The sequence below is a fragment of the Acomys minous genome (genome assembly GCF_964271855.1).
Source record: "Acomys minous genome assembly, chromosome: 1".
NCBI classification, from domain to species: Eukaryota; Metazoa; Chordata; class Mammalia; order Rodentia; family Muridae; genus Acomys; species Acomys minous.
Genome location: NC_140483.1, coordinates 166,664,581 through 166,684,169, shown reverse-complemented (window position 1 = coordinate 166,684,169; position 19,589 = coordinate 166,664,581). Strand labels below are relative to the sequence as shown.

General features: G+C 38.1%; 1 protein-coding gene across 23 annotated transcripts in view; it reads left to right on the top strand.

The window, feature by feature from the left end:
• The window catches only part of PTPRD (protein tyrosine phosphatase receptor type D), a 2,167,047-nt gene that overhangs the window by 2,141,416 nt on the left and 6,042 nt on the right, over positions 1-19,589 (top strand). For all 23 annotated transcript variants that reach the window (XM_084785035.1, XM_084785038.1, XM_084785037.1 and 20 more), the window contains 6 exons: positions 9,451-9,736; positions 10,147-10,325; positions 11,305-11,431; positions 12,383-12,508; positions 16,028-16,182; positions 19,244-19,379. In XM_084785035.1, coding sequence (XP_084641161.1) covers positions 9,451-9,736; positions 10,147-10,325; positions 11,305-11,431; positions 12,383-12,508; positions 16,028-16,182; positions 19,244-19,379 — 1,009 coding nt within the window. The remainder of the gene's footprint in view (positions 1-9,450; positions 9,737-10,146; positions 10,326-11,304; positions 11,432-12,382; positions 12,509-16,027; positions 16,183-19,243; positions 19,380-19,589) is intronic.

Below are 19,589 nucleotides of genomic sequence, written 5' to 3'. Positions count from 1 at the left end.
TTTCCATACAAATCCAATGGCCTGATCTGTCTTGTCTGGTGAAATGTGCCGTACCCTATTCAGGCATTCTTAGATAAACTGATTAGCCTCCTCACTGGCTGTGAGAAATGAGAAATGTGGTTGGGGTACAACCAGATTCATAGGATCATGCTGCAATCTGTGAAGGATTCCCATTTGAGTCTTGATTTTACAGGTAAATGTTTGATTAGGACCAAGTGGATCTGCTTCTTATAGGTCCATTTCTTTCTTTCTCCCCCCCTCCTTAATTTAAAATGTTTTTAAAAGAATTTTATACATGAATACTATCTAAGGACTTTTGATTTCTTAATGGTTTTATGTTTTATACTGGGATCACTGGTAATTAGTCCATCTGCTTCTTCTCTATGCCTGGGGGCATGAGCTAGTTCTGATCTTAAAAGCATGTCATCAAGACAGGGGACATCTCACCCATGGGGAGCATGTCATCAGAACAGAGCACACCTCACCCATTGAGGGGGCCATGTTGCTAAGACAGAGCACACCTCACCCATAGTGGGGGTCATGCCATCTAGACAGAGCAGAACTCACCCATGTGGGGTTGGGGAGAATCCCAACCCTGAGTCTTCTCAGCCTCAGTCTAGCTGGTTCTAGCACTTTGTGTTAACTCTAGTATCCTCCTGCTTTCAGAAACTCCTTCAAAGTCAGCCTTTGAATGGAGAGACTAATTCTGAACCACGGGAACTAAAATCATCCATTCTTCTTCAGGAAACCCTCTCTAAGTACTCCGTGCATCCTCAACTCTTCTCTGATCTTTAATTGTGATTTTTACTCTAGTTAGGTTTTATTCATTTGTTGTAATTTCTTCTCAGTTCCATTTCTGTGTATTTTTACTGTCCTTGTAAAAAAAAAATGAAAGAATCAAGGAGAGCAGTGAAGGTTCACCTGTATCACCCCCATCTCTAGGTCTTTTCCTCATTGTTAACCATTATCATCTCTGTGTCTCTCTAGATCTCCCATGCTCAACATGTAAACTTATAGAAATACATGATCTTATTATACTATCTGTTGAAACTATTTGGAATATTAGGGTACGTATAATTCTCTGTGACATAGTTAGGTGGGAATAGGTCTTAAAATTTTTGGTAGTGAATCAACACATAGATTATGTGTTCCCTCTAACTGTTACACAGTAGTGACAGTTTTGATAGAGCATAGTTTAACTACTGCCCTGTCCAGTCTAGTCTATTTGATATCAAATGATCCTGTAATAAAATCTTTTTGAAGCCTCTCTATGTATGTGGGCACATATAGACTCCATAACAGATTTCCTTAAATAAAAGAACTTCTGCACTTTAAATTTTATTGAATAGTATAAATTTACTCTCAAAAGCAAGTACATTATGTAGGCATATAGTCTGTTAATTAGCTCAGATAAATTTCTGTATTTTAATGTTCAAAACTACACAGTTTCTACTTCATAAGATGTATAACTGACTGAACTGAGTAGGTAAGTGTTTATGGTAAAGAAATTTGGACTGTTCTATGGGGTAGCCAGGGTGAAGGAGATACTAGAAATAAAAAAAAAATCACTGAATCTATTTTCATAGAGAATAATGCCCTAGACATGGCTATGATACCAAGACATTAAGCTAAATGTTAATTTTAACCGATTGAAAACAGAAGCCTCATCAAAATTACTTCAGAGTTTTATTAGTATGGTCATCAGATTACTGCTATAAAACTACTCATAAAACCCAATACCTTCCCTTAGATATCTTTTGAAATAAACTCGCAGTTCATAAATGCCATTCTTAATAGCTGAAATTTAACATCCAATCAAACCCCAAGCTGATAGATGTACAAAATGCTTGCAGTAATTTCTGGCTATATTTTACTGGATTCTCATCCAACTCACTGATCTCTGTGGTTTCCGGATTCTGCTATTCTTTGCCAGGCCAGTGATGTGTCAGCCGAGGGTCAGCATCAAACCTCCACTAAATTAGCCAGAAAACCAACTCTTAAATGCACATCCAGAATGGTTTTAGTGCAAAATAGTCCCCTTATGCCTCTTAACATTTCTCTTTTCACACATTACTACTGTATCACATCACGGGACATTAAGCATATTTCAACTCATGGGACTAACTCAATCATGTTTTTAGAAATTGAAAACAAATCTTATAACTGGATGAGTGATGATATTGAAGTAATAACAATTTCCTGGTAGGCGTGCTTGTTTAATGGATTGCATAGTCTTTTCATGTGTAAACACTGCAGTGCCTATCACTAACGGAAATTATTAGGTTTTAAGAACTAGAGTCTAACAATCATTGGGTTTGCCAGAGAAGTCACAAGAAGTCTAGAGTTTGTGTTCTGATTTTCATTAATGACATCACTGTACAACCAGAAGATAACCTAAGGAAGCTGAGTTTAATTCAGGAATAAAATAGTGGGACCAGCATTACACTGGGCTTGATTTAAGAATGCTGCCTTCTTCCCTTTTCCTGGAATGTTCTGTACCATAATAAGTATGCTGAGTTGTGCTGGCCTCAGCCTGAAACGCAGGGTAATACCCTCCTTCTTTGAAAGATATTTAGAAAAATTTGTCTCAGTGCTTGGCAACTACTCCGACAGAAAACAGATAAAAATAAGGGTAGTTTATCAGTTCTGCTGTCCTTATCATGTTTCAGGTTGAAGGCTGTTGAAATGATGAGAAACAAACAACACTAAATAGGGCTTTGTCATTATTGCTGCTGTGGGGAGCTCAGATTCAGCATCAAAGAAAAATGCATTTGCTTTCAAAACTCAATCCTTCATTTTGAGAGGTGCACTGTGCTAAGGTACTGACATCTAAAAAGAGTAAACTGGAGAAGGCAGTAAAGTGCTGCTGTGGGAGCTCAGAAATCCAAACAGAAGTTGTCTGGCACACTTGTAAAAGCTTTGAGTATTCAGCGTCGTTTCTTACAGATGCAGACTGGTGTCTGAGGACTGCCATTTCTTAGCAGCTGGAGTAAAGCATAGCTTTGAGTTGTTTCTATCGTGTGGAACCCTTTAAGAGCTTGCTGCCTTTGTAACTATTCTTAAATGGAGTGGCCTATGTTAGAGTTCGGGGGTGTTATTTGTGCTCCAGGAAAAGGTCTGATAGTTTTATTCTGGAATCCCATTGGTTTGCAACTTAATCTAATCACCTTCCATTTCTCTGGCATGGAAAGTGCCATGTGAAATTGTTGAATACAAAGAAACAAGGAAGCTATTGTCCCCCCTTTTTGTCCTGCTCTGATCATCTAACCAAACCTGAAGATAGAGAACCTATTATTGCAGAAGTAGAATCCACAGAAGAAATTTCCCTCCAGGGTACAGCAGTTGGGATGAATATCAAAGAAAGATTGATGTTATGATGTAAAGACCAACATAAACAAAGAGCTAGAGGTGGGCAGACTCCAGACACAGTTGGCTTTTTGATGAGGGAAAGCCACAAATATGAACCTAACCATATTGTTTAAAAGAAAGGAAATGCATTTGGCTGAGTTGGCACATTGTGCAACCAGAGGATACCCTAGGAAAGCTCAATTTAATTCAGCAATAACACTCTACAGTCAGAAGAAGGTATATCTCTGTAAATTCATGGCCAGCTCAGTCTAGAAAGCATGTTCCAGGACAGACAGGGTCCTGTTACACAGAGTAATCATGTCTTGAAAAGTAGAGAGATGGAGAGAGAGAAAGGCAATCCTAGTCATGAGATTAGGACCCAAACTACTTAGATGAAATGTTTGTGCCTACAAAATAAACAAAATATTCATTAGTACTTGTTGGCAAATATTACTTTAAATGACCAAAACCCAAACATATTTATGTTCCATGCAAGGTACAATGGCAGAATGGTGCAGCATGCCTTCTTAGTACTTGAGGCAGAGATTGTACCAGAGCACATGTACTGTAAAAAGCCAATCTGGTGCTGACTTGTAAAGATCAAAATAAAGACATAGAAGAATAGACAGTTTCAGAATAAAAAATTATATACCCATACATATTCTGTATTAAATCTTAAAGACATATTCTGGACAACTAATGGATATATCAAAACAACTCAAAAATAGATGAACCACATCACAAAAGTGAAATGTAAAACATCTAAAATGAGCTGGACTGTAGTGGCATACGTTAATCCCAGGACCTGGGAGGCAGAGACAGGCAGGACTCTGTGAGTCCAAAGCCAGCCTGATTTATAGAATGAGCTCCAGGACAGCCAGAGCTAAAACAAAGAAGCCCTGTCTTGGCCCCTCAAATCTAAAATGAGTGTATTCTAGTAATCACCATTAACTCGCTTATAAATTTAGTAGCAATGTCATAGGAAATCCCTAAAGTAGACATGTAATATGCTGTGTTAACAACCAACTCTTGAGAAGGCAAAGGTAGCATTTTCTTGTGTTGTAGGCATTAAACACAGTGTTCAGAAGCCACTATGAAGAAATTCTAATTAAAACATCATTGTGGAATATTTTCACCCCAATGAGCATGATATTATGAGAAATTAAACTGTATTTTAAATGTTGCCTTTGGAATATAACTCTATTTAAGCACTCATCATGAAAAGTTATTTTTCTTTTACCACATCCAGCTCACTAACTAAAGAAGAGATCATTGGTGTAAAAGCCAAGTGTTTATGGTATGCGAGACAATATTGTACAGGGCAAGAGATGAAATGAGAGCAAGTTTCTTCTTGAACTCTATGTCTAAGAGTCAAGACGATAAAGGAAAGATCTGCCAGCTGGAGAAGGTCCTGATGAGTCATTTGCACGCTACTGTGAAGACTCTCATAGCTTGGAATGTAGGCTCCACTGTGCCCACGGAAGAACTGTCCTCTTAGGATTCATCAACTTAGTGACTGTTGATGAGTGATATAGAGTGATGAGAGTAGGAATGTAAGCTACCTCTGTGGGGCTCTCAGAAGTAGGCAGATCTGGGAAATGGTTATAAATGAGACAACCCAGGGAAACAGATTAGCCTTCATCACAGAAATGAAACCAAAACACATCTTTTGACAATCTTGATTATCAGTTTGACCAGGCTGTGAAGCATCTGGGATTTATGTGGCATACCTCCAGTTGTATCTATAAAGACATTTCTTGGGGGATTATCTAAGGGGGTAGACTAGAATGCCCTCATGTGGGAAGTACCATCTCATATGCCGAGAACCAAGAAACAACACAATAATTTTTTTAAAAGGCAAGCCTGGCATTTTCTCTCTTCCTCTGCCTCCTCCTGTCCCCTCTTCTTCCTTCCCTTCCTTCCTCTACCTCTGCCTTTCCTTCCTCCTGATTCTTCCTCCTTTCCCTCCCTCTCTTTCTGTCCTTTCTATTGCCCCTCCACTTCCTAGCTGCCAGCAGGTGACCTACTCTCTTTCACTTTCCATACTGAGGGCTGATCTCTCTGAAACACTGAGCCAAAATAAGTCCTTTCTCACCTTAAGATATTTTCTTGAGTGCTAATTACATCAACATAAAGCTGTTTTCAAAATAAAAAACTAACACAAATACTGAGCCACAGTCAAGAGTACCTATAGATTTATACACGTGACATTTAGAATTCATCTTTGGTTTTTACCTCTGGTGTGCCAGGACTTCCACTTTCACAATTAGTAGATTCATTACACAAAACAATGACACGATTCTTCTTTAGAAAAATTTGTGTTATATGTTTGGAGTTCTTCTTTGTTTCAGATAATTAGAAAATCCCCCTTTCTACTACCAAGCCTGATATAGTATCAGATGTTTCCTCATATTGCCTCAACCCATGTCTTGGAAGCCAAGAAGGCTTTGTAAGGAAACTAACTGAGATTTAGCCACATGTTGATAAGGGTTCTTAAATAGAAGAGGACTGCTTCAAAATCTGGATGTTTTTGCAAAGGTCAAGTAAAAGACAATCTTGAGTCTTTGCCCTACCACCTGCCATAAGCTATATGGCTTCAGGAAAGTAACAAAACGTCATTAATTAATAAAGAAGGAAACTGCCATTTGTTATGTGCCACTAAGACACCAAGACCTATGGGGGAAAGGCTCTTAGCTACCATCTCTTCTGCCACGGCAATATATGTGAAAGCAATACATTTCTTGAACATGAGGTATTATTAGTTAGAAATACCTAGAGAAGCTAGAACAGTCTGAGGGATTAGATTAAAGCAAGGTTTTAAAAGCTCAACCACAAATTATACAGAAATGACTTTCATAATTTTCCCAGAATTTTATAGCTGTGGCCTTTTTGTCTTCAGAGATAGAATTGGAAAATGTAACTACAAAGGAACTGCCTCTTCCTTTGTTTGCAGAAACCTTGATGAGTTTAATTCAGCCTTAAGACTTACTAGATAATTAGGCCCCATTAATTAGCTAGAGCTATTATCATTATCAGATATAATAAAAATGAAAAAGCCAAAAAATTTTAAAAATACAATATTTATATGATAGGCTCAAGGTCATATTAGGGCCTGGAATGGAAAAGTAGCTTATACTTCACACACTTGGTTTAAGATGGGCATATATCTAATCCTTAATCCTGAAAACTTTTCCCCAGAAAAATGAGAGTACGTAAATTCTAAGGAGGCCAATTTCTTCTCTCTATTCCTTATGAACATGAAGAATAAACAAGGAATAGTTTGCTATGATTTGTTGAGTAAAAACATACTGTTCAAATCATAGCCTCCCTTTTGTCTTGTCTTAGAATTTTTCACTTTAGACTCAGGTACATGTTGGATTTGTTTTCCTTCGCTTGATGAGTTGGGGCAGTAACATCATTATTATAAAAAGCTTTGAACCTCTTGAAGTTGGAATTAATCCTCTCAACCTCCCAAGACTCTTCAGTCCCTTTCTGTAACCCTGTAGAACAGCATGCCATCTAGACATTTGAATGGTACCCGATGGGGCAAGTGGGATGAGTTAGGAAAATGTCCCTGCTATAACTATAATCAGCTTGATATATAGTCTTGGAGAGACTTGTAGTGTGTTTTGCACTAAGAAGAGATGTATATACCGGTGTTCATTAGAAATGGTGCCAAATTATAATTAAAAACAATTACAGCATTCTATATTCCCTAAAGGCTTTTTGCATAATCTATCAGTGTCATGCTAGTTCATGAGCTAAAAACTTCAGGATTTAGAATCTAGAGGCCTTTGGTACAGAACATAAAGCCATAACAATTTTAAGTTATATATTGTGTGAAATACATATAGTCTACAAACAACAGGCTCCTGTGTGGAAGCTGGAATTGATCTACAGTAGTCAATAATTAAATTAAGCATTTTTAAATTCTCTCTTCCTACCTTGCAGCCACTTGACAATAGAGTGATTGTGGATTCTTATGAGACTGGTCCTGGTGCATATCAAACTCATTCATTGTGTAGTTTTGGCAGTCTTCATATACAGACCTTCTAAGATTTGTGCTGATCTGGGAAATTTTTTGCATGTAGTTCCCAGACACAACAGTATGATTTTAGGTTAGAGCTCTTGTTGGTCCATCACTTCAAATCCTCATCCTTCAAGACCCATTTCCAATCCATACCAACCAACTCCTTTCTTTTCTTGAAATGTATTTATGTAAATCATTACATTCTTTCATAAGCTTTAGAATCTTTAATAATGAGAACAAAATCATCATATGGCCATAACCCTTATCTGATTTCATGCAACACTGCATTGTTCATTGACTGACAGGCTAGATCTGCAGTTGGGCAGACACATAAGGGAAAACAGATAGACAGATGCCAACAGACAGTGGCATGTTATAAACGAAGACTTCTGCCATTAGGAATCTGTAATGATTAATGTTGTTTGTCAATTTGACACATGTTGGAAGAGGGAACCTTGGTTTATGTACTGTCTCTATTAGGTGGCCCATAGGCATATCTGTGGGGCATTTTTCTTGATCTCTAATTGATATTTAGAGAGCCGAACACACTTTGGGCAGTACTATCTCCAAGGCAGGCGGTCCTGAGTTGTATAAGAAAGCCTGAGATCAAGCAAGTAAGTTGCATTCCTCTAATGGTTTCTGCTTTGAGCACTCGCTTTGGGGTCCTGTCTTTCTTTCCTCAACGATGGACTGTAAGCTGTAAGCTAAACCCTTCCTCTCCAAATTGACTTTGGTCAAGGTATTTGTCAGAGCAACAGACAACAAACTGAACAGAATCTAAGCTGGTAATATTTACCTCTTCCTGCTGAATGTATATCAACTGTGAGGTAAATAGGCATAGTGAAAAGGAGGAAGGCATTTTGTATTGATCCATTCTGGACACATAAATGTACACAGCTTGAAGGATTAGATCAAAGGAAACACAAGGCTTACCTTGATACTGCAGGAACAGAGGTGGGCTACTTTCTTAGTGTCTTTTTCCATACTCGTGGTTGCTCACTGTTTTAAATCTGTGTCTATGGAAGCCAGTTCCTTAGTGAGCCTATCTCCTTGGAGCAGCAGCCAACCATTACAGATTGTCTCTTTTATGTCCTTTTCTTTGAATCTGTTTCTTCAAAGTGGAACACTGACCTATAAGTCCGCATGTAATGGAGTTTAAAAATTGCCCCAAATCTCTTTGTATAACAACGATTGAGGCCCTTGTTTTCCCGTACAGAATGCTTGAATTTCACTAAGAATTTTCAAGTACATTCAACTCTGAAAGAAAAGAAAATAAGAACAAATTCCCAGTTGATTGTTACTTATTAAGAAGTTTTCTTAATACCACCAGGCATTGTTTTTAACTGAGCAACATTTTGAGTATTAATTTTATATGTCCCACTAGGTGAGTTTTAAAACTTCCTTACAGAATTGTTCAATAAGAGATACTTGAGTTATTTAGTAGATACCTTGTTTTCATTTTGAAAATAAACTCAACCAAAAATAGACTTAGATTGCTTTGTTTAAAAAACCGAATTAGATATTTTTGTTCTTGTTTTTGAGACAAGGTTTTTGTATCCCAGGATAGTCTCAAACTTATTAGGTTGGCATTGAACTCTTGATCTTGTCTCCACCTTTCAAGTGCTAAGATTACAATCAGGAACTGCATCAGGTGACTCTCTAATTAGATACTGACCAATAATTTAAAAAATCTAAATACAAGCAGCCTAATTAATTTTATATCTGTTCACATTTTAAAAATAATAAAGTGAATAAACAAATACATTAATAAAAAGAGAAAAACAAAAAAAATTAATACCTACATTGTATGATATGACCAAGAGTGGACATAATTATGGGTTTAGCAAATATTCATTTCATTATAAATAAAATGAATCTTACTGGGTATATTGTTATATGTATCCCTGTAATTGGTGCTTTTATTCTAGAGTGACTTAAAATCCTTGTAATAGCTATTTGAATCAAATTCATAGGTTTCAGATCTGGGTAATGAAGTTAATAAAAATTATCTTATGTGTTAGTTTCTTGCTAAGTTCATGTGTGCTTTTCTCCCCCCTCTGTTTGTCTTATAGTGCGGGTGTTGGCCGAACTGGCTGTTTCATTGTAATAGATGCCATGTTAGAAAGAATAAAGCATGAAAAAACTGTAGATATTTATGGCCATGTAACTTTAATGAGAGCCCAGAGGAATTATATGGTGCAAACAGAGGACCAGTACATCTTTATCCATGATGCGCTGTTAGAAGCAGTGACATGTGGAAATACCGAAGTGCCGGCTAGAAACTTGTATGCTTACATTCAGAAGCTGACACAAATAGAAACAGGGGAGAATGTCACCGGAATGGAGCTCGAATTTAAGGTAAGGCATTAGCTCTGATGTCAATACTCACCAACACATCATTTTCGTCTTTCAAACAGGCTTTACTTTGTTGTCTTTCGAATTTTGAAGTCCAGGGTTTACTTGACCTTCTCCTCTGGTATCAGATTTATATAAAATGCTTCCTTCTTTTCTCCTCTATTTTTTTGTTCCCTGACAATGCCAGGGGTCCTTGGAGTCCTAATTCTAATTCAGAAATCGTGTTCTCAAAATGCAATGTTTACATATTCATTAGGCTATATGGAATAATTAGCTAGAAGGAAATACTTTGAATATTTACTATCAAGGAAAAAAAGAAGATTCATATCTAAACAGGGCATCTTAGGTGAACTGCTTTCAAACCATTGGCTAAAATTATCTTTGCGAATTTTTTTTCTTTTTACATTCAACAGCGTCTAGCCAGCTCAAAAGCTCACACCTCAAGATTCATCAGTGCCAATCTTCCATGTAATAAATTCAAAAACCGCCTTGTTAATATTATGCCATATGAATCTACAAGGGTGTGCCTGCAGCCTATCCGAGGAGTAGAAGGCTCCGATTACATCAATGCCAGTTTTCTTGATGGATACAGGTATCTATTCTCACTTCCTTGACAGTCCAGTGCTTTGATATTTGCATGTGCCCTAGATTTACAACCACAAAGAATTTCATCTCTATTTAAAACCATTTTCTTTCCAAATAGATCATCACCAATTCTTGGTGGTGGTGTTTTTTGTTTGTTTGTTTTCATTTTAGATAGAATTAAGCAATAGTAATGAAGTTTCTACGGCATGTGGAGGTGGGGCAATGTGTTTCTGTGGTGTATTTACATGCTTACATGTGTGTGTGCATGTGAGTGGGTATGCTATATGTGTCTGTTTATACCAGTGTGGCCATGTTGGGGCATGTATGCGTGTGGCTACCAGAGATGAGCATTCCATGACTTCCTCAGCTGCTTTCCAGCTTAGTTTTTGAGAAACGGTCTGTCACTGAATCTAGAGTACATCCCTTCAGCTGAACTGGCTGCCTAATAAGACGTAGCGATCTATCTATTACCTACCTGCTCCCTCCCTTCCGGCACTTTATATTAGAGTTGAGGATCTATATGGCAGATACTTTAGTAACTGAGCAATCTCCTCTGCCTCTGGCTATCGTTTCCTTTAATCTGACCTTCTAACACGTTCTTTCTGAAACCATTTAGATCTGGAAGTTGATAAAGAAACTAGTTAGTGTCATCTTTTATAAACGTAATGGATTATGTGAACATTCTTTCTAGAAACCAATGTCACATGACTAAGCATTTAAATGATTTGTATAACATATGAAATTAAGCCATTAGCATTACACTAAATTGAAGTAGCAATGATAAAGACATACATAGTGTATTAACAGCATAATTGATTTTGCATAGTCCCAACATGTTACTAAGCCATCTTATTGATTATGTATCCTAATGGGGATCCCCAGCAATTGAATTAATAATGTAGTAGGACTGATGTTGACTACTCACAAACCAACTTCTCTGTGTCTTCAAAATGCTTCAGCATTTTCTTTTCATTCTCTTTATTCAGACAACAGAAAGCCTACATTGCTACCCAGGGGCCCTTAGCGGAGACAACTGAAGATTTCTGGCGCATGCTTTGGGAACACAACTCCACCATTGTTGTGATGCTCACCAAGCTGAGAGAAATGGGCAGAGTAAGTTGACGTGCAATAGTAAAGACAAATGAATCAGTCAGTGATATCTACTGGCTTACTTTGACTCTTAGCATATGCTTGTTGCCTTTTGCCTAAATAGGCTGGAATTTCATGATCAAATGGGCTATCATTTTCCCATGAAATGAAACTTCAATTCTTGACTTTCATTCTTAAGCCAAACTGTATTGTCCCTGTCCATTGGGCATGGGGCTGAAAAGCTACACAATATATCAAAAGTTATAATAGCAAATCTGGTTTTAAGAATAATTATTCTTAAGTACACATAAAGTAGCATCAGAGATACTTGAAGCACTGCCACCTGCTACGGCACCTGAAAGCATGTCTGCAGTGCTGTCAGAGGCGGTCTCATTCTGTCTCTTCATCTTATAAATTACACGATAGGCAAAGAGATATAAGGCCAAGAAGTTATCTAGCTTACTGTAATCTGTCTGCTGATTCTGCAAGCTAACACCAGTCACCAGAATGCGCAGAGCCCAGATTCCTCAGTTTGCAGCTAAGATTGAAACTAGATCAATTTAGAGGCTTCTTTCTGCTCTGTCCTCAGTGATTTTCCAGTTACAAGCCCTGCTGGTATAAAACAAGTGTACTGATATAATACTGAGCCAAAATGGTTAGCATTGCCCAAGCACTTATGTATTTATATAATTCATAGACATAAGATAACCTCCAAGTTGAACCACTCAGTTTAACTGGTATTTAATAAGCAGCTATGATTTGCCAGGCTCTGTGCTTATTATTATTTTGGGGCGGGGGGGGGGGGCAGAGAAATTACATCAGATAGTTTGCCTGTCTTCAAGCTAAAGGTTCAAAAGAGTAGGTTCATGCAATTGAAATTGCCTTGCATTTTTGAATTTCATGAACAAGAGGAGAAACGTAAATAGACAAAATTTGTTTGCCCCTTACAATTTAACATTAATCTCTTCTTTTTAGGAGAAATGTCACCAATACTGGCCAGCAGAACGATCTGCAAGATACCAGTATTTTGTTGTAGATCCAATGGCTGAGTACAACATGCCCCAGTATATTCTGAGGGAATTCAAGGTCACGGATGCCAGGGTAAGTTCAGCTCCACCATTTGATAGAAATTAGGGTTCAGTATGCTCCTCTGGGAGAGATGTTTGCCAAATAACCATTCTCAAAAGGAAAGGAAATCACCCATTATGGATGACTTTAAGGGAAAAGAATCTGTCTGGAAAGTGTTTCCATAAGTCCAGGCTTGGCTTCTCTTCAAATGTAACACCTGGAAGCCCAGCTATAGGGACCCAGTGAATGCTTGTGTTTGGAAGCACTTACTGATTGGCTGGCTGCACCGAAGTTCACCTTCTCAATGCATTCTCATTGGAGAGACTGACTTCTTCATTACTTGAGGCTGTAAATATGTTGTTGTTTGTACAGCCCTTGAGGTCATATGGGCTTGTAGGTTAATTTGGTATGACTTTAAAACTGCAGAGCAAATGGCATTCCGTGGAAGGTTCTGACAAGCCTTGCACATTCTAATTTGATTTCTGGCATGGTTTATTCCACCATGTGCTAATGCGTCTGTCCATGAGAGCTGTGAACTCACAACCCTTGTTGACTAATTTTCATTTGCATTTCTCACAAAGATTGCTGAGTCCAAGCCTCAGCCCTGATGTAAGAAGTTCTATGCAAAAACTTTAATATCTTTGCCATTAGCCTCTCTCAAACCATGATTACAAACATATCTTAGGGAGACCAGGTCAGTTCAAAGCTCTGTTTTATTTTTGGAACTGTCATAGTGGGTGGGTTGACTAAAATCCGGGGAAAAATATGTAGTTGATGCATTATATTTTCTGAAAGCAGCTTTTTCTTAGCTCATGTTTGTAGATTGCTAATTTCCATAGCCTATCCCTGGCTCTGACACAGAGAAAAACAGAGACAGAGACTGAAACTAAGAAAATACAATTCCCAAGAGGGTTGGCAGAGGTGACAGATGTGTTGATCCTAGAAAGTGTGATATATTAACTACTTTGAATGTGACTACATAAAAGCAGCTATTATGTTCCAAGATCTCAGTTTTGTAATTGTCCAAATAAGCACGTCCTGATGCTTGCCACTATCTGTTCAGTATGAATCAAACACCCAAGTTCCAGAAAAGTAAATTTCCTCTTTCTGGCAGTACAGAAGAAAATCCAGGTTTAACCCATGGGGAACACATTTACCTAGTTCCAAGTTAAACCCAGTCATATTAAGAAAAGAATGAGTAAAGCAGCAATTTGCTCAGATTGTTTTAAGAGTCTGTCTGTGGTTAACGGCCAGAGGCCTTTTGTATATGCTCCCAGCATGATTCTGATCTCAGGCTCTGAGTCCAGTAAGCCAGTTGGCCCTTGTGTGAACACAGCATCGTGAAGCAACTAACCTTTAAGCAATAAGGGGATCTCTCCTCCAAGTAGTGTTTGTGCACACAACCTGTTCTTGATTTTACAAGTGACTACAGTCAAAAATGAAATCCCAAGGATACTCACAAGATAACTGCATTGCCCAATCTCTGACCTACATCCCTATGCCCTCCAAAACTTTCCCCAAAACAGAGGAAAATAAGTCAATCTCACATAGTAAACATCTGAGAGTTAGTGATAGGGGCAAATACTTTCATCCTTTCTCTGCATTCTCACAAAGTTGGTGTGATCTTTTAGTCTTCTATCAAGCATGTGCTCTGCACCACTGGCATGCATGATGTGTACCCATCCTGAGTTAAGCCAGCCTCTCTTTTCAATTTGCCTGGGATTGAGTTATCTCTACAAATCTTAGAAACAAGCATTCCTCGTCCCAAAAGAATCTTAGAAGAAAATATTAGTTCCCAAGAATAGAGAGCAGAAAGCCACTGAGAGCACCTCTTTAAATGGGACCATTCCCAGTAAGTATGGGTTTAGTTATGCTTTCCCCTGGTTATTCAAGAGCAGGAATCCCTGTATTTATTCATGAAAGGTCCCTTGTGATGCTATTGTACTTCAAACAATTCTAGAAAGAATCTGAAGTACCATATGACCTCTTATTAACACATATTTCTTGAGCTCAGAGAACTTTTGTATATACTCTTTAGAAAAGAAGTTAAAAGAAATACCAAGTAAATACCTTAAATACCCACCATTAATTTGGTGCTTGTGGAAATTGCTGCATGTACAAAACATTATAATAAATTAAATCAACTATTTTTTGAATTATCATATTTTAGCTATGGCTTTTCTTACAATTTTGGAGTTGTCTGTATAGAGTACTTAATTACTGAAGCTAGTCAGGAAGAAACATCTGATTTTTTTAAAAAGGGGAGGGAGAGATACTGGCAAATAATCCTCTTGGTTTCTGTGTTAGTTTCTTTTTCTGTTCCTGGCATAAAACACTGACCAAAAGAGAGTTATAGTAAGGATTTGCTTGGTTTGCTGGTTCCTCGTCAAGGAATCCAGGGAAAAAGCTCAAAGCAGGAAGCTGGAGGCAGGGGCTAAAGCGGAGGCCACGGAGGAGCACTGCTCTGTGCTGCGCTCCGTGTCTCACTCTCCTTCATTTCTTTTTTTTTTAATACATTTTTATTAATTTATACATATTACATCTCAGTTGTTAGCCCATCCCATGTATCCTCCCATTCCTCCCTTCCTCCCACTTCCCCCCTACTCCCCTCCCCTCCCCTAAGTCTGTGTCTGAGGGGGACCTCCTCCCCCTGAATATGCTCATACGGTATCAAGTCTCTCCTTGGTGACCTCTTATCTTTCCTCTTTCACCACCCAGGAGAGCCTGTCTAGGCTGCCGCCGCCACTGTTGCCCGCCCCCTTCCATATCAAACATTAATCAAGAAAATGCTCACACATACATACATACAAGATACTCTGATGGAAACAGTTCTCTAATTGAGGTTTTCTTCTTCCAGACTCTAGTTTGTGTAGTAGTTGGCAAAACCAAACTGGCACCATTGCCTTAAACTAGAATTCAAGCATCATCAACTGGTTCCTGCTGTGTCTCACATACAGCTAGAAAGTGTATCTCAGATACGTTGTGGGACAGCCAGGTCAACCACAGCTCCCTAGTTTGTGTTAGATTCTTTGAATGTTGACATTTGTCATTTACAGTGCTAGATTTAAGGATGCATGGTGGATATGAAGTCGCTGTGACAGCAGCAAGCTTCTGATCTTGGTGACATGCCTGCATCCTCCTTTCAGATTCCTGTGTAGAAGTTATTCGATTGAATATAAGGTTGTGTGTGTGTGTGTGTGTGTGTGTGTGTGTGTGTGCGCGCGCGCGCGCGCGCGCGCGCACATATGTGCACGCACACATGCACATGTGCATATTTGATGGTTTCAAACTTAATCTTTGAGGCTCGGAAATGTTTCTGCAGAGGGTAACTCAAATAGATTTGGAATTTAAATATATTTAAATGTTGACAGTGTAGGCAGCATATAAGACACACATAACTGAGTTGCCACTGGACATGTTCCTAACTTTTTTCTTCTCTTTTTATTTTCTGGGGTAAAAAAATAAAATCCTGAATGCTCTTGTGGTCCCTGAACTTGCTGAATCTTGCTGGCATGCTGCTTCATGGCTGGTTATGTGGCTTCCCCTCTAAAGGACGGCCAGTCCCGAACAGTCAGGCAGTTCCAGTTCACTGACTGGCCAGAACAAGGAGTGCCAAAGTCTGGAGAAGGATTTATTGACTTCATCGGCCAAGTCCATAAAACAAAGGAGCAGTTTGGCCAGGATGGGCCTATTTCGGTGCATTGCAGGTGAGCAGGGAGACACTAATGCTAACTGGACTTTTATGATTGATGCTTGCCATCTTTGAAAATGGGTGTTCTTTATTCAACTTTGTATACAAGCTTGTTATGGTAAATCTGTATAACTGAAATTTATTTTCAGAATGTTCTATGAGACAGAAAGTAAAGATGTATTTTTCTTTCCATAAAATAAGAAGAATTAGAAGAATGTTTTTATCCCTCCAATTGAACCCTTGTGGAAAAAAGTTTCAAGTTGCCAGGAATTGTTGGTGTGTCCGCTATCAGTAATGTGTAGTACTAATCCCTTTCAGTGTTTGTTTTCTTTTTTTGTGTGTGTGTAGCTGCATTTACAATTGCCTTGCTGCATCTTTTCTCTTTGTCTCTTGAAAGAGCTGTGACTAGCTGCCAAGCCTTAATAGCAATACTAATTCTTGCAAGTCAATAAGTGATTAGTGTGGGTCCTCAGTTCACAATGCAATTTGCTTGAAAATTGTTGCTGTATCAGAAAATGAAGCACCTTCAATTTAATTATTTTCATCAGCTTCTAGAGCATTTTACAATTTAAGTCACTGAAGTTAATAGAAATACTAAGTGACTGCCTTAGACACCCACCATAAATTTAGTATATGTGGATGTTGCTGTATGTGCAAAACATAGTAAAAGGAATTCACCTAATTTTTTAAAACTACTGTATGTCAGGATTCCAAAAGCTTAAAGTGTCAGGGTTTTTTATGTTTACAGTTGAAATATTAAAAGCATTTATGTTTAAAAAGTCTGGTGCTTAAAGAGAAACTATTGTTATTAGTACCATAGGAATCAAGATCTCAAAAATAGAAAAAATAAATATGGGTATCAGTATATATGCTCTTGTCCCAGATCTATAATTTTATGAAGGTGTGTAACAGTGAGCTTCAGGGTTTTTTTTTTGCAGGTCTCTGTGATCTTTGATAGCAATGCTTTGCTTCTCATACTTGGAAGCATTTATTTTGTGCTGTCAATTTTGTTATATCCACCTAAAGAGCAGATAAGAAGTGATGTGTGGTCTCCAGTATTTAAAGTTGATGTTATAAACTAGAGTTGAAACATCTAGTTTTTATTTAACCTAGCACATAATTTATCTACCTAATTCAGACTGTCCAATATGAACTCTAAGAAAAAGAGTATATCGGATACTCCTAATTTTATATTGAGCCCTGTGTTACTTGTCATTGGGAATGGTTTTAGACAATGATGGAGAATCCCTTAGCATAAAGATTCACATGTTATATACATGTATATTCGCATGATTGCACCTATCTCCTTATGTCCTGAAGCCTGCTAGACATACAATTTCTCTTGTTTTTGAATGCCCTGAAATAACAGTTATTTCTAGCATATTAAACTAACATAATAGTTAGTATAAGATTCGATAAATTTAGAAGTCAATGACACAGATGCCTCTTCTTTTCTTAAAAATTATTTTTATGAAAATTTATTCAGATTTCATCTCGATTATTATCCCTTCACTTGTATCATCCCGCCCCCCCTTCCTCCCTCCCTATTTTGCCCTATTCCCCTCTCCTAGGCCTCTGACAGAAGGGGACCTCCTCCCCCACCATATGAACACAACCTATCAGGTCTCATCTGGTTAGCCTGCTTCCGCTTCCTCTGTGTGATACTGGGCTTCCCCACCAAGGAGAAGTAGTCAAATTGGAGGCACCAGACTTCATTTCAGAGGCAGTTCCCACTCTACGCACAACCATGGATAATGAGCTGTCCATTGGCTAGATCAGAAACGCTTTCTTTCTTTCTTTCTTTCTTTCTTTCTTTTTCTTTCTCTCTCTCTCTCTCTCTCTCTCTCTCTCTCTCTCATATATATATCCCTTCCTTAGTTCTTTCCTTCCTTCCTTTCTTGATTGTATTGATTAATCAAGTCAAAGTAAGATACACTCTAAATCCACATATGTGGATGACTCAATGTAAGTGTCACAGGTCAGAGTCTCTCATGAATGTGAGACTTTCCCCAGGTTGAAGGGATCTTCAAGGTCTCTTGACTCTTCTCAGGAGTGAAAAACTCCAACTCCCTTTAAACAACTGCAACCTCACCTAGCATTATTTGTAGGGGGCGTTTCACGAGAAGTTGTTGTTTGTCGAAACACACAGCTACATCCCAGAGTAAATGAATCCATGTATTTTCTACTGCTTTTCCTAAGCATTACACATAACATTCAAATAAGGGCCAAAAATGTAAGGTTTTTTTTTTTCAGATTATTCAGTGTTCCTGTTACCTAAACCCCTAGATGTCACTTCTTAAGAGTACAAGAGCTATCAATTAGTTTTCTTCCTTGCTGCTGTGACAATTCCAGAATTCTTAAAATACCAAAGGAAACAGAAACACATTCAAAGCATTGCTGAAATGATATAAAGAAATGTAGGATCTTTTAGTTGTTGATCATCTAAAAATAAATAGTTTAGTACATAGCTCTTAGCTATACTGTCAGAGGTCCTTTTGAGAATCTGTTGCAAGCTTTCATGAAATCAGGGTGCAATTTGCTATTTCTACAATGAATGCATGTAGGATATTCACAGTTTCCTAAATCCAACCCAATGTTGATACTGTGTGTGCCTTGCTATATAATTTGTTGCCTGTTTAGATGGGAGCATATTCTTCACAGATTCTGTTATTAATGACGTAAGAAGGAGGAATCTGCACAGTATGTTCCAACTTATTCTATGTAGTTCATACTTCACATACAGGCAAGGTCGTTAGTTCCAGACTCTGCACGAAGAGTACAAGACTACATATTATGTTTATGATTTTGCCTAGTGATTTTATAATATTATCTTTTGACCTTTTCAACTGGAGTTACACAGTATATTGGAAATGCGTTCTATCTTATACGACCCAATATTAATTACTTATTCTCACAACACACTACCTGGTAACTACATGCTAAAAGCATTCCCACTTCATCCTGAACATATCTGTGAGGAACATGGGAGTAGGGAAGCTGGTGGCATGTCTGTTTCCAAAGCACATGAGGCGAAGATTATGAACATACTACTCATCCTGCCTTCCTTCTTGTGTCAGTGCCGGCGTTGGAAGAACTGGAGTCTTCATAACACTGAGTATTGTACTGGAAAGAATGAGATATGAAGGGGTTGTAGATATCTTCCAGACAGTCAAAATGTTAAGAACACAACGACCAGCCATGGTACAAACAGAGGTAAGAAAAAAATTGGGACTCACCTTCCAAAAGCCTAAGCCCTCTGTGGGCCCAAAGTCAATTTATAAAATACAGAAGAGCGTTATGGGGAAAGCCAATTGCTTATGTAGCATTTTAAAACCACTCTTTACATGTGGAGACAATACCACAATCTTCAAGTTGTTGTGGAGATTATATGAGATTCTATATTAGGTTGAAATACATTAAATT